The 15,352-nt window shown below is 44.7% G+C and overlaps 1 protein-coding gene and 1 non-coding gene across 2 annotated transcripts in view; one reads left to right on the top strand and one right to left on the bottom strand.

Annotated features, from left to right (window-relative positions):
* The window catches only part of PRDM5 (PR/SET domain 5), a 100,397-nt gene that overhangs the window by 45,119 nt on the left and 39,926 nt on the right, over positions 1–15,352 (top strand). The window contains exons 9-11 of the mRNA XM_025050902.1: positions 4,182–4,266; positions 5,401–5,558; positions 14,115–14,208. Of these exons, the coding sequence (XP_024906670.1) occupies positions 4,182–4,266; positions 5,401–5,558; positions 14,115–14,208 (337 nt within the window). The remainder of the gene's footprint in view (positions 1–4,181; positions 4,267–5,400; positions 5,559–14,114; positions 14,209–15,352) is intronic.
* On the bottom strand, positions 1,622–1,725 carry LOC112484646. Its single transcript, XR_003048096.1, has one exon. It is a non-coding gene; the product is annotated as a U6 spliceosomal RNA (small nuclear RNA).

The following is a 15,352-nucleotide window of genomic DNA, read 5'->3' as shown; positions in this document are numbered from 1 at the left end:
TTTAGTTCTTTTTCTGGAGCTTTGTTCTGTTCTTTCATTTCAGACATGTTTTTGATCTTCCCATTTTGGCTACCTTCCTGTGTGTGTTTCTATGTGTTAGGTCTCCCAGTCTTAGTAGAGTGGCCTTATGTAGTAGGTGTCCTGTGGGACCCAGTGGTACAGTATCCCTGGTCACCTGAGCCATGTGCTCCAGGTGTGTCCCTCATGTGGGTTGTGTGTGCCCTCCTGTTGTAGTTGGGCCTTGTTTGCTGTTTGCACATCAGTGGGAGGGACTGACCCCCAGGCTGATTGGTTGTGAGAACTTTCTGGTGGAGCCTTTGTGCAAGGGGTGACCCTGTGGAGCAGGCTTTGCTTTAGCAGGGCTCTGGGGCCTGCCCAGTCTGCCCTTTGGATGTGTCATCCTTGGACGAGGCCCCGGATGGTGCTCTGGCTTGGTCCAAAACCAGCCACTGAGCGTGCAGGCCCTAGGGGCTTCTGGGAAGGGCCCCACCACAGGCCAAGTTCAGCTGCAGCTTGTGGCTCCCCTGGGGCCAACTGGCATGAGCCACCAAGCAATCCGCAGATGGCTGCCACCTGTGCTGGGTCTGGAAGTGCCTGGGAGAGGCTAAGCTGCCAACCAAGGCCAGCTGCCATGAGTGCTGGGCTTGGTACTGCTCAGCAAGTGGCACAGGCACGCCAAAGCCAGATGCTGCCTGTTTGGGGTTTGTGAACATTTGAGAGATTTTAGGAAAGTCCACAGTATGAGCCAAGACAAGTTATTTCTATGGAAAAGCCACTGGAAGTGGCTCAGGTGGGCCTGCAGGTTGGGTACGGTGGGGTCTCAGAGAATCATTAGGGCAGTACAACCCGTGTCAGCCAGGTCGATGGAGACTCAGATATGGCGGCTGCCTGGGTCTTCCCACTGGGAGGTGGGAGAGCTCAACAAAGGAGTGATGGGTTCCACTAGCATTTCTCTCTGGGAGGAAGCCACCCCTCCAGCCCTGGCCATGCAGCTGGACCACTCAATTCTTCCCTGTGTGTCCCTGGCACCTTCGAGCTGCCGCCCCAGCCCTGGAGCTCGGAGCAAGTGAGTCTGTCAGCAGTAAGTCCATGCACGGGCCCTTGAAGAGGAGCATCTGGGACTCCAGCCTCCCTCCATTTCTCTCAGCCGCCATCCTCACTGTTTTTAACAGCTAGAAGTTGTAGGGACATTTCTTCCTGGCACTAGAACCCTGGACTGGGGAGCCCAGTGTAGGGTGGGACCCCTCTCTCAGAAGGGACCTCTGCAGCTGAGATAGCCCTCCTGATTTTTAACCGCCACACGTGGATGTGGGACTAGCTCATTCTGCGTCTCTGCCCCTCCTATCAGTCTCGAGGTGGCCTCTTCTGCATGTCCTCAGCTGTAGAACTTCGGTTCAGCTAGACTTCAGATTATTCTCGATGATAGTTTACTTGTAATGCTGATGTGGTTGTGAGAGGAGGCAAGCACAGTGTTTTCCTATTTCTCCATCTTGACCAGAAATCTTGTTTTCTCATTTATTAAATGTGACATTGAACTGACCAGTGCTTTTTTATTTCTTCTCTGTCATGCAACTCTTTTTTATTTTTCCAGTTTCCAAATGGTTATTTTATAAAATCATTTAAAAATATGGAATACGTCAAGAATTTGCATGTAATTCTTGCGTAGGGGCCATGCTAATCTTCTCTGTATAAATCCAGCTTTAGTACATGTGCTGTGGAAAATATCCTCTTTTCCATTTATTTTCTTAGTAATATACAACCTTTTTTTTCTTGGTAGATCTAAATCCTACCTGGTGGTGGTGGAGCGTGGCACCTAAGTTGTCTCTGCATAATATTAACAACTGATTTGCTCAATGCCGCAATTCCTCCCTTACAGCATAGCTCCTCTAAACTCGCCTTTCTCAAGCCATAGGCAGCTTTTACTAACGCCGTCTAGTCATATACATCTAATGTCTAATAGAGTTTGGTTGCAGTATTTCATCTTGCCAGTAGATGGTGCTTTATGACGATGACAGATTACATTATAGTCTAGCATAGAATCCTACATTATTATGTACTATCCTACATTCTAGTACCATATATTATGATACTTCTTGAAAATTATTTAATTTGAGTCTTCAAATTTAAGTTATTACCCTCCAGATCAATGTATAAAGCTGGACATTTTACAAAATGTGCTTCACTTAGCATTAAGCTTAAGTAAATATAGCGTTACCTATCATTTTCATTTTATTCTGATTGATTTATTAAACCTTTTTAGGAGTTTTGAAAATAGCTTCATCTTGGTTTTTCATTATAAATAAGATATTTGATGCAAAAATGCTTTCGTGCCCAGTAAATGCTGTATCTTATAATTTGGGGAGTATCCATTCACTTCGACCTTTAAATATTTCATGTTTCAGAAGCCATGAGAGTTAAGAAGTGAACAAATATGAATACTATTCTGCAGTATTTTATTTAACAGTTGCCATTTTACCTATGTATCAATAATTTTAAAAATTATATACGCTGATTAAAATTTAATATTAAAAATGAAAAAAGTGAAATGCGTTTCATGTATGTGTGGCTGAGAAGGCCTATTATCTTTTCTAGAGTATCTTGTTATAAAAGTTATGTATTAGGTATTACGGAAACAGTTTAAGAACATAAACCTGTTCTTACTGTCTTTATGAACATTACACATCATGCCATTGCTCCTCCAGTGTAGGTATTCAGCCGAAGCCACCGTGAGGGTCTTTGATGATTAAAAAGGGTGCCTTTAAATTGCCTCAGGCTGACGACAGTCTTTCTTCTGCCCTGCATGGTACTTACCTTCTGAGTGCTTGTGCGGATCCCACGGGCTTCCCCTGGGACTATGGGAACTCAGGACTCCACATATCCCTGATCACAAGAGATCCACTGCCGCTGGGCAGGGGTGTGAGTGCCACGAGGGGAAGGATGTCTTTCTGCTTCTGCCCTGTTTGTCTACCTTTCCCCTGCTTTTGGCGGCTGAGTTTACAGACTCACCAGGAGTCAGCTCTGACTCAGGCAGAAGGCAGGTCGGCAGCCCCTCACCCACCATTAGGCTGGGCATAGAATTGAGGCGCAGACTGCTCACCTGGGTGCCGTCAGCCTTGCAGCAGGTTCTGTTTCCCTGCCCGGTCCCCTCTTTTCGTGGTCACTTAGATCAAGGGGCTACTTACCAGGAGACAGCCCTGTCTCCCCCTCGTTGCCCAACCCCACTGCTGTCCCAGGCCGGGGCCTTCTGCCTTCGCCTGTCACTGTGTAAGGGCCCGAGTTGTTCTTCTGTTCGCTATGGGTAGCCTCAGCATCTTGGCTCCCCGTAGATGGGCCTTTGCTGGTCTGCGATTTAGTGTTGTTAGCTCTACGTTTAATGAGGTCGAAGCAAAAAACAGGACTTCACCAAAGCCATTTTTAAGTCTTCAGCAAAACAGTGCGATGCTCTTGTTCCTTGGGGCGATCGGTGCCTCTAAAGCAGGGCTTCAGGCGGGACGATCCTCTGGGGACGCTGTGCATTGATTTCGCTGTACACTGGCCTCACACTTCTCATGCCGCCTCTCCAGTTTCCCAGATGTCATGTCTGGGAGGGAAAGAACCAAACTTAAGATTCAGTTCTAATTTTTATATTAGCCAGTTCTTTGCTAAAGTTATCCTCCCCTTATTCTGTTTTGTTTGTTTGTTTGTTTATTTTCTTTTTGTCGTGTTCCTGTTGTGTTAGAGGTTTACTGTGAGCTAAGTGGTTTTTAGAATCATGTATCTTCTTTTATGGGATTTAATGTTTTGTTCTGTACTCTGTACAGTTAAGTTTAAAATACTATCGAAAGGAATATTATTACCTGTAGCTTACATATTTCCACTTCTACAAATGTGTGTGTAACAGAAAATATGAATGTATACTAGTATAATTTTTTAGAGTACGAATTTAATATGTACTAAATAAGTCAGCAGTATTATATATTTCAACTGTGCAGTCATATATTTTTAAATATGTTTTTTACTAGGTAACTTATGTTTATTGCAACTTCACTTCATATAGAATAGTATGAACAAATTAGGGCTGAATTATAATATATAGGTTGCATAGTGCAATAACAACTTTCCACATGTTAATACTTTTACTCTGAGCTCTGATTTATTTGGCTTTGACAGCCGATTTAACTGTCAATTTAACTTTTTTGCAGATTCATGAGATATTTGATTGTCAAGAATGTATGAAGAAATTTATTTCCGCCAATCAGCTCAAACGTCACATGATCACCCACTCAGGTAAAACGCACTTTTTTTTTCATTTATATTGAAGTCACTACAAAAGATTCACTTTGTCATTTTCAGGAGCTCTCAGAGTAGTTATCAGGAGACCTGGCTATTAGTTTTAGCTTGGCCGTTAACTAGCCGTGTGATTTCAAATAAGTTACTTAACAGTGTATTTATTAAAGAGCAAAGGTGTCCGGACTAAACAATTTAGAAGATCTTCAAAGCCAAGTTTCAATTGTTACGTGCTCCTCCTTGAGCCTCAGTTTCTGTATTCTTAATCTGTGAAATCGGATACCGGTTCCTACCCTTCAAAACTGCTGCGAAGGTTAAATGAGCTCATTTATGTGCTGTTTCAGCAGAGGCTCTGACGCTGAGTTGGGGTCTGCAGTTACAGTGCCTGCATTCTGGGTGCTTTTACGTGTCAGTAAGGTACTGATGAACGTTAGTGAGAAGTTTATAAATACATTTTGAAAACGTAAGTTTTTAAAACCATAGTTTCATTTTAAGAAATAGGTCTGTTATACAGATTTAAAAAGAAAACAGCTCTGAAAATAATTTCTGCTTTATGCAGTCTCTCTTTTAGAGTTTAGTATGTCTATAATTTGAGGCCATTGAAGTCAGAATGTTTTCGAATATCCATTTTGGTTGGTGATAGATAATAGATATTTTGGCAAATGAAAATAGGAAGTCAAAACAGGCAGCCTGCAGATAAGCTTTGCTTGAAACAAACAGTATTTTTTTTAATCTAGTTGTCAGCGTTACATGAATGTTGTATAAATGTGGGTTTGACACAATGACTAAGTGTGTAGTTTCTGCAGATAATTGGACGTCTGCCTGTGTGGGGTCCACTCGACTGAGCAGGGGGCAGGTCTGTCGTTCACGTCTGTCCCTGTGGGGCCACTCTTGGCGTTCAGAGTTGCGACCCTGACATAAGCTCACACCTATCGGTCCCTAAAGAACAAGCTCGCATTTCCCTCGTGACTAAGCCCACACACCTAACATAGACGGCTTGGGCAGTAGATGTTTTCAGTTGTTTCTGAATGTTTTAGTCGACTTATCCATAAGAAGTAACATGAGGTAAGGCCGTTTCTCTGTTTATCCTTCACTTTATATAGATATGAGATTGTCTCCACTCATTTTTCACAGAGAAACGACCCTATAATTGTGAGATTTGTAATAAATCTTTCAAGAGGCTCGACCAAGTGGGCGCCCACAAAGTCATACACAGCGAAGACAAACCTTACAAATGCAAGCTCTGTGGAAAGGGCTTTGCCCACAGAAACGTGTACAAGAATCACAAGAAGGTAAAAGCTTATGAATATTGTCACTTTTTCCCCCTGCTGATTTGCTGACTTGATTTCCAATTTTTAAGGAAGTTTCCGTCCATCTGGGCAGGCTGTACCTGGGAGAATTAGAGAAGATCTTGCTCTGACTTTGACCCCTCCCTCAGGCCATGACCCCGCGGCCCTCTGTCTGCCATGCTCTGTGAAAACCGCCCTCCTCACAGGCCGAGTGCCACGCAGTGTTCCCAGCGCCATGCGGCTGTGGGCTTTATTCTCTTCCTTCTCTCTGTGAAGTTTGACACGCTCGTTCACGTTCCATTTTGGAAATTCTCTTCATCTGTGGTGTCACTGCAGTTGGCAGTGCTGGATCTCCTGCCAGTGCCTCTGACACTTGGGTGCCCCACCCCACCAGGAGTTTTATCCCGGATGCTGTGGCCGGACCACGTCTGTGTTCTCTGTGTCAACTGTATCCTCGTGGATGCTGTGGCCGGACCACGTCCATGTTCTCTGTCAATTGCATCCATGACTTTTGCTGTCAACCCACCCCACCAGGAGTTTTATCCCGGATGCTGTGGCTGGACCATGTCTGTGTTCTCTGTCAACTACATCCATGACTTTTGCTGTCACCTCTATCTACTGATGAATTCCAAGTGATTTATTCTTTTTAATCTCAAGTTTCAGATCCACATTTATTACTAATTTGATACATAACGGAGCATCATTTTGTCCCGATGAATTTAGCAGGTCCCACAATGGCCTTTCATTCTTTTTTGCCCCAGATAATCTGTCTCCTGGAGTTTCCTATTTCTGTTAATGACCAGACCACAGAATGATGCCTGCTTCTCTCTGAGGTCTGGGCTCCTTTCTGAAACTGGAAAGTAGTTCTTGGAGATCCTGTGCTCCGCATCGCTACCATCGCGGTCCCCATCCTGTTGACTGCTCATCTTCGTCACGTTGATACCCATCTGGCGAGGCTGCTGGTTTCTTGTCATTTCCCACTTCAGTCCCTCCTACCAGATAAACAGCCCCCAAACACAACTCCAATGCCGCTCTCGTGTCTAATATCATGAGCGGGTTTTCAATGCCCGCGCGTCGTGGTAAGCTCGCCTCACCCCGTCTGCAGATTCTCTGCACCGCGACCTCTACCCACCCTTCCGGTTTCCGCCCTTCCGTCCATTCTGTGTCGCCTCACGCAGCTGGACATCTGCCTCCATGCAGGTGGCCTCCGTACTTCCCCTTCCCCCTTTCTCCCAGGACTCTCTTCAAGGCATCTCTTCGTCTTCTCTATGGTTTCCGTTTGCATTTCCTACGCGTTACCTTTCCTCCGGCTCTTGTGTTAGTTTTTATCTTACCTACTTTGAGTATGTAAAATGTCTGGGTCAAATTCATAAATTCTGTCCACAGAGATTCAGCATCTTAGAGATATATGTTAAAATGTATGTGTGATGCGATAAATGTTTTCTTATTAATTTTGGTTGACACATTTTCTCATGCTATTAAGTAACATGTATATAAAATCTTATAAAATAACTTGTTTTCTTACTTGGACTATTCCACTGGAATTATAGTCATTTCCATATTTGTTGGGGCTTTTCAGAGACATCTCTTTTGAAATCATTTAAAAAGTTAGGATATCGATTTTGGATTCAGTCTAAAATGGGGGAGGAAAAAGGCAGATTTACCAAAGAATGGACAGGGTGGACTGGTACCGTCTCGAGTCGCCTCTGCCCGGTTTCTTGCTGGCCTCCCCTGCGTCTAACCCAAGCATCGTGTGTTCGGGGCACGCTCACTGCTGTCGCGTGGGACCGCTCGGCTGTGAACTGCCCTGGCTGGCTTCCTGCTCCATCCTTGCAACAATCTCGCTTCTTTCTTTGAGGAAACTGATCTGCCCACGTTTCCGAGTTTTTCGCAGTTTGGCTTAGGTGATGTGCCACGTGGGAATGTGGCACAGGGATTTTACACCATCTCTCACACTTCGGGCCATAAATCATATGAAAGTAATAACGATGTCTTGGGAAGGATGGAAATAGCGGTGCCCATAATTTCCAAAGTGGAAAGCGCATTCAATCCTTCTCCTTAGACAGATGTGCTGCTGACTGTGTTAGGAGCCCAGCGTGTGTCTGGTATGGTTACGGGAAAGGTCCGAAATGGTCTCTAAGGGTTACGTGAAAGAAAGCCAATCAACTTGTTTTTCTGTCATTATTCATTAATGGCCAGTTAGGGATACGTAAGGAAATCGGAAGAAAACCACTTGAGAGTCAGACTGATCTTTAGCATGACCAGAGGTTGTTATTTTAAATAAATCAATTTCAGTTCTTTTTTTTGTTTTTTGATTATGTAACTTAGGCATTTTGATTATACTGATTTGATTTATTTTGGGGTCAATTCTTTTGACGTTTAGATTCGCTTGAAAAGGGAATACTATTTTTTTATTGTGATTCTGTCATATGTGAAATTTTAAAAGAGCGCTTTCTGTTTCTAAAACTTAATTCCTTGTTTCATCCCTTTGCCAGTTATATAGGCTCAAAAGGTCAAAATTAGTTTTCCTTCTCCCCAATCCTTTCTGACAATTATTTGACCAGATTGGTAGTTCTTTTTAGGATCTAGCTAAAATAAAAATTGGGTATGCAGATCCGAGTAGACTTCGATGCTTTAAATCACAGTCGGACAGACGTTTCAGAACCACAGAGACAGAAACAGCTCAGTTAGTCTCCGCCCTCCACTCGGTGTCCTGTCGGATCTCACGCAAAGCCCAGCTGAGGTGAGGTGTGCCTCCTGCTGCAGGCGGCAGGTCGAGATGGCCTGACCCGTCCTGGATTCCGGGGCTGGCAATGCTCGCTTGATGGCGGAAGCGAGTACAGAGGGCTTTTGTCCTGACAAAGTCATAAGCCAGCTCCTGGGGAACAGAGTTGTGTCTATTCAAATAAAGAACTCTTTTTCTTGACCCTTTACACGACCTTCCAGAGGCAAACTTTAAAGACCTACGAGGCACTGCAGTCACAGGCTGTCCTGGAATGGTCCCACTGGGCTTCCTGTGTCAACAGCTCACCCAGCGACTTCCACAGCCTGGGCCGTGGCCGCCTTATGGGTCCGAAGTCAATTTATGGGGTCATGCACAGCTATTAAAAATAGAGCAGAAAGTGTAAGAATAAGGGCCATTTAATGAAATAACACGGGTCCGTGTGTATTTGTGTGTGTGTGTACACACGTGTTGGATTTTGTTGTAAAACGTATTTCTTTGGTGATGGTCCAACAATTTGAAAGACACTGCAGGACAGACTTTGACCAGGTGAAATTTTATTAGACCTTAAAAGAAAGGATAGACCTTTCTCTAAGTAAATCATGGATTAAGGTCTAAACCATAATATATGGCATGAGTTTTACAGAGTTAAAAAAAAAAAAAAGAAGTCCTTGAAAATCTCTTAGGAAGGTGCCAATTTGGAGTCTAAAAGACAGTCATGCAATAATTCCATCACAGACACTTTTTCCTTCAAATTTGCATCAGCTTTCACTTCTACGCTGTAGGCGAAGCAGTAGGTGGTTCCTTGAAGGTGCCGTGTTCAGAATCACTTATCTCTGTATTCTAGAAGCACATTCGCAGCGGTGAGATGCTCACTTTTCAGTGGCAGACATCTTCTGAGTAGATAAATCCATGAAAAGATTATCCCCCCAGAATAAGATTTCAGGTTCTTCGTTAAACAGCGGTCGCGACGTGAGAAAGGGTCGCTTCTGAATCTGCGTCTGCGGTGTCCGCGGCCACATTCACAGTCCTGCTTTGTCATGCTTGCTTTCCTGACTTCGTGACGGTGTTAGTGATCAGGGGTGCACTGGCAAATCACCGCATCCCTTCCGCACCAACGCAGTGGATTAGCCTGAGAGAGCTAAGTGCTTAAGTAAAACTTATTGTTCGAACACACTGCATTGTTCTCATATTCTACTATTCTGAACGCTTTCCTGGCTCCGAGACGAATGTTTGGCTTGGAGCTCGCTGCCAGGTCAGAAAGTCCCTCTCATTCTCTGACTGATAGAGGAGCCTCCCTCCCAGCTCCCTCCTGCCCGCCCCACTCCCATGCCGCCCACCCCCAAATACGAATTCCAGAGCCATGGCAAAGAATGTACCTCCTGGTGTTTGTCTGAACCACGTGGCTGCTTCAGAGCCCCCTTCATGCCCGGCCTGTTGGCACGGGCCTGGCCCCCAACGCTCTCGCCTCTAAATCTTGCTCTCTGCCTTAGCGCTTCAGCCCCGAGCTCTGCTCCGAGCCCACCGGGCATGGAACTTCGCCTTTGCCCTCCTGACTGGGGTTCCCGCCCGGCCTGGGGTTTCAGAAGCCATTCACGTGACCAGCCTGGTGGAGTGCGCACCCCCGGCTCTCACAGCCGCGAAGGGAAATGTTGGAAGAGAGGGAGGGGAGGTCTCTTTATTTTTAATTTAATTACAGTTTTTTGGCTTTTTTTTTTTTCCTTTGCAGTAGACATGAGAATAAATCCTGAGAATCACACAGGAACACATGGTAATCAGTTATGCAGCCGAGGTTACAATCCCTGTCACTGGCCACTGTCTCCTTCCTGCCACAGTTCCAGTCCCCTCCCCCGGGAATACTCTGGGCTTTCTCGAATGCATTAGAAACTGGGCACATTATTTGTACAAATAATTTGGTTAATTATTACCACATCGACCACTGCATTCAAAGGCTGGCCACCCCGGTACCCAGAGGGTATTGTCATCCTCTGCAGGGCCTTTGGCATCGTCACCGTAAGGGATGGGTTGGAGCAGGGAGGTGAGAAATGAGAAGCTGAGGGCAGAGGTTGCTGGCAGAGCTGGGTAGGTGGGGGTGGGAACCGGGGAAGGTGACCCCTGGAAAGGGAGCGTGAGAGAGAGTCCAAAGTGTGGGACCCAAGGGGAATTTTCCGTGTGAAATGCTGCAGCTTTCGAGGTACCTCCCAGAACCCCCACCTCTCGCCCTGATTCTGTGTGAGAGGAAGTTCTTTTGGGTGGAGCCGGGAGAAAAGTACAAGGTTTCACCTGCCCGTCCCGGAGTTAAGGATATTCAGATGTACGGGGTTGTGTGACTTAAGTGTCCTTCAGGAAGGAACGTCTCCGCTTTGACGTCGTGACTTGGAGACTGACATTCCGCCTGAGACGTGCTTGTGGGTGCTTGCTGTCCGTTTTTCTGTTGGACTGTTTAGATGTTCCCTCACTTATTTCTAGGAGCTCTGTAGATATTATGAATATTAATTCTGTGCTATTTTCGTTTCTGATATTTGCCCCGTCTATCAACTTGCATCTTTTGAGTAAAGAAGTTTTACATTTTTATGTTTTCAGATATGAGGTGAATTATGAGTTTTGTGGCCCCCGAGTCTTGGCTTCTGAGTTTTTCTTACTCCAAGATTAGGTAGATATTCATCAATGTTTTCAAAAGTCACATGAGTTTCTTTTTTTTTTTATTAGTATTTTAATCCATCAAGAATTTATTTTGGGGTATGGAACGAGATACCGTTTCGTAAAACCACGGCGATCACATTGTGGAATTTCTCTCATAGAAATCTGTTTTTGGACTCCATTCTGTTCCATTTAATTTCTGTTCCCTTGCAATATCACGTTCTTTTAATATTTGCAGTTCGTGGTATGTTTTAATATCTGTGGGTTCAGGCCTCCTTTGTAGTTTGACTCAAGTGTTTTACGTGGCGTTTTAGGCACATTAACGTTAGCAAGTAGACTGTTTACCTCTGCTTCCTTTATGTTCTCTTGAGATCAGTATCATATATTAAAAAACATCCCTTCGTCACAGAAATTCTTAAAAATACTTAATGTAAATACTTGATTTCATTCAGACATATTTTGTTCTTTCTCCCTTTATTTTGTAGAAAAAGCAGGAAACAAAAACGTAGATCATTTTCCTCTAGAATCATTAAATCAATTCTCTAGTTTGATTATATTTCACATTTTTCATGTATTAAAACATTTAGTTGTAACATGGAAATTTTAAATGATGTCCACCATCTTAGCGAGTAGGCAATAGAAATTTAGAAGCTGAGTTAAAATAAATGGATAATTATTGCATTTTTGAAAAAAAAGACACTCCTCTCTCTTCTATAACAATTTGTACCGTACTAGAAAATGACACAAACGCGAAACAGTGAAAGCGAGAAACGTATGAATGAGAACTTTAAAATTATAATATGCTGAAGTGCAGTATTTTCAGTAGAATATAAGTTTTGAACCTGGTATCCTGTCTTGTATGTTTTATACTTAAAATAAGAAACTGACTCTAAACTTTCATCTTTTGGTTTTAGTTTACATCTGTATTATGTTGAAAAATGGATTAGTTTTTACGAAGTTTCATTGAGAATATGTCCTCTGGTGATGTTGACACTTAGATATTTGGGTGGTGGCTTATAAACAAACACCTCTCTCTCTCTCTCCCTCTCTCTTTCTCTTCCATCCATCCATCCATCCATCCATCCATCCATCCATCCACTATCTCTCTCTCTCTCTCTCTCTCTCTCTCTCATCTATCTATCTGTATCATCTATCTATCTATCATATATCTATCTGGCCTGATCAAATATTTAGAATCCTATTATCTGTTAATTTCTAGAGACTTATACTATAAGAAAACTATTTCCTATTCAGGAACTGGCATGAATTTTTAGAGAGCGTATTTTTTGATAGGAGTGGAATTGTTCCATTGTTGTTTGGTTTTCTGTTTGTATTTTAGGAATCTGTACTTGTTTCTCTTTGGAGGGCACATAAAGTTCAGTGTAGAATTACCAGTCGATCTAGCCATCGTGCCTAGCAAATTATCTGCCAGAGAAGCTGGCATAGTTATGATTTATGATGTTATTGAGGTTAAGATGCCTACTTTTATGTAGAAAATGCTGCCTTCCAAATACTGTGATGTATCTGCTATCTTCACATATATGCGCATCCTGTGCCCTGGTCAGGGTTAATCGAGGCTGTGGGATTTCGTGGTTGGCTCCGGGATCACGGCTTCGTGCTAATGGAGTCGTGGATCTGCCAGAGAAGCTGGCATAGTTATGATTTATGACGTTACCGAGGTTAAGATGCCTACTTTTATGTAGAAAATACTGTGATATATCTGCTATCTTCACATATATGCGCATTCCCTGTGCCCTGGTCAGGGTTAATCAAGGCTCCGGGATCATGGCTTCGTGCTAATGGAGTCGTGACTTTCAGGCAGTGAAAAGGTCGGGCTCGGCCAGGCAGAGCGGACGTTCTCCGCGGGCATCACCTGCGTGTCATAATCGTGCTTCCCTCTGAGAAACGAACCACCTTCTCTCGTTCTGAGCTTAAAGAAACTGGTTTCTTCCATCTCTCTCCGGTTTCCATTCATTTTCGTGAGAAGGAGGCCTTTTAAAGAAGCCAGTTACAAACCTCACAGTAACAAAATTATTTCACAGACCCTGTAATCAGCCTGATGACACATTTTCTGTGGCTTTAGGTTTATTGTGTGATCCAGTGTGACAGTAATATGCTTATGATATGCAGACTTTTGAGACATCCTTTTTGAAAAAGAATAGTTCTAACCACATATCTCTGGGATATTTTCTCCAAATTTTTTCTTTTTTTAATATCTCTGTATTTTTCCTGAATTTCATGAAAGTGTTCTTGCTTTGTACTTGACCCAAAGAAGAATTCCATTTCTAGTAAATCTGTCACTGTGGAGCAATATATATTACTGACAGTCGAGGTTATCGTTTTTAATTGTGAATGGCCCTGGAGAAAATTTTATTCTTCTCTCATGAAATTAATATTTGGTCTGTAGGGCTAGAAATGTGCTAATTTGGTAATTATTACATAAATATTATGCTGTAAACCTAAGGCAGCATTTTGAGACTTTTTATTAGGTGTTATAAGTAGTGCAACAAATTTCCTAACGTGTTTTCTACATCTGCAACAGTGATCAGACTCGGTGCGTAAGAAGACACGTACGAGCTCATGGATGAGTTCACGTGTTGTGTCAGCCGGTGTCGGCATCATCGGTGACTTGGCATATAAATGGGAGGGTGTGCTATAGCTCACAGATTATGCGATTCATTGAACAGCCTGTCTTCCTTTAGAGAAGAAAACTGGAAGGCCGAGTCCCCTTTAAAAAAACTTAATTTCATCTGGTGCTTGTAAAATCTACCTCGGAGACAGAGTCCTCTGCCCACACGTGCCAGCGTGTTTCTGGCACCTCACTCAGATGAGATGGACTCTGAGGGTCACGATGGGACGGGTGGGGGCCTCTGCCGAGACGGTCACGTCCTGCTGTTGCAACTCGGCGGTGTCGCCATCTTTGTGACAAAAGCATTCGCTCCCCTGGCTACGCACTGACGGCTCCTACTTAAAACACGCTGTCGACTTCAGGCCCGTGTCTCGATGCTGTGGCTTTGGTTGGGTTAGCCTGGCTGCAAAGCATGTCGCTGTCCAGGTTCTTTCACAGCGAAGCTGCTAAGCATGTCCACAAGTTCATTTGTTTGTTTCATCCTGGGTTTGGATCAAAAGGAGGCAGGCGTCGGGGCGGGGTACGGGCCCCCCGGAACGCCCTGAGCGGCGGTGTCTCTGGTCCGCAGACGCACTCGGAGGAGCGGCCGTTCCAGTGCGAGGCCTGCAGGGCGCTGTTCCGGACCCCCTTCTCCTTGCAGAGGCACCTGCTCACCCACAACAGTAAGTCCGGCGCGGGCGTTGGGGGCGTCCAAGGCCCCTCTCGTCTCGGGGCGCGGGCGTCCCTCGGGCGTCCCACGGGCATCCCTTGAAGTGGAGCTCTCATCTGCCTTTCCTCACGCCTTCCTCCATCCCCGCCTCGTTTTCCCGCCGTGAGATGGATCGTTTGATGAGACATTTTATCGTATGTCATCATTTAAAGTTTGTGTATAAGAAAACATTTCCCGTGTTCGGTAAGGTGTCTTCGAAATTTCTTCTAAAAACGGACCTTTTGGTCTTGTCTCAATGCAACGATTGACATCCCGGGGTGCTGGAAATGTTTTCTGTTTCGGTCCGAGCGGCAGTTATGGGGGTGCCCTTGCTGCACACTCGTCGACATACGTGCAGTTCACAGCACGATGAATGTCCGGACCGCGGGGACATGCCGGGCTCCCTGCAATGTGGCAGGGTTCGATGAGTTGCATAGGATCGGGGTGCACACCTAACCCGGGCTCCAGCTTAGTGGGGGAACAGAGAAGGCCCAGACGCCGAGACACGGAGGGGCCCTCGGGCCGGGGGGCCGGCAGTGGCCTCACTTCCCTGGCAGGGGCCCCGTTTGTCCTTTGGTTTAAGTCAAGCACATCACACCGAATCCGTCCGCGTAGCCCTCACACCCAGGGCTCTCTTTAGAATGCCGCGGTTGATAGTCGGACCCCCCCCATTTCAGAGAAGATGTCACTGCTGAGCCGAATTTTATTTTATTTTATTTTGCAACCCTTGGTTGACCTCACAGATTGCAAGGACCTTGTGAGCTTACAATCCCTTATTTTTTATTTTTTACGCCTACAGCATCTGGTCTTCCTGGGTGGTCTCCCATCCAAGTACTAACCAGACCCGGCCCTGCTTAGCTTGAGCCGAATTTTCAAGTGAGTCTCTGCTCAGACGTCGAAGTAACCAGAGAGTCACTGCACTGCCGTGCCGACCGTCAAAGTCATATTTATATTTCTTGTTTTCAGTCGAGTTGTTTAGTGAGTAGAACATCCTCTGCCCACAAAGTTTCTACTGCTGATTAAAATTTTAATATTTCTGAGGAAAGCAAAATAATTAATCAGTCTCGACGATGGGTTGTACAGATAAGATAGTACCCTAGAAGTAATTTTCCCTGGTT

The sequence above is a fragment of the Pteropus alecto genome, unplaced genomic scaffold (genome assembly GCF_000325575.1).
Source record: "Pteropus alecto unplaced genomic scaffold, ASM32557v1 scaffold17, whole genome shotgun sequence".
Taxonomy (NCBI): domain Eukaryota; kingdom Metazoa; phylum Chordata; class Mammalia; order Chiroptera; family Pteropodidae; genus Pteropus; species Pteropus alecto.
Note: the sequence above shows the minus strand (reverse complement) of the source record. Positions and strands in the feature narration are given on the sequence as shown.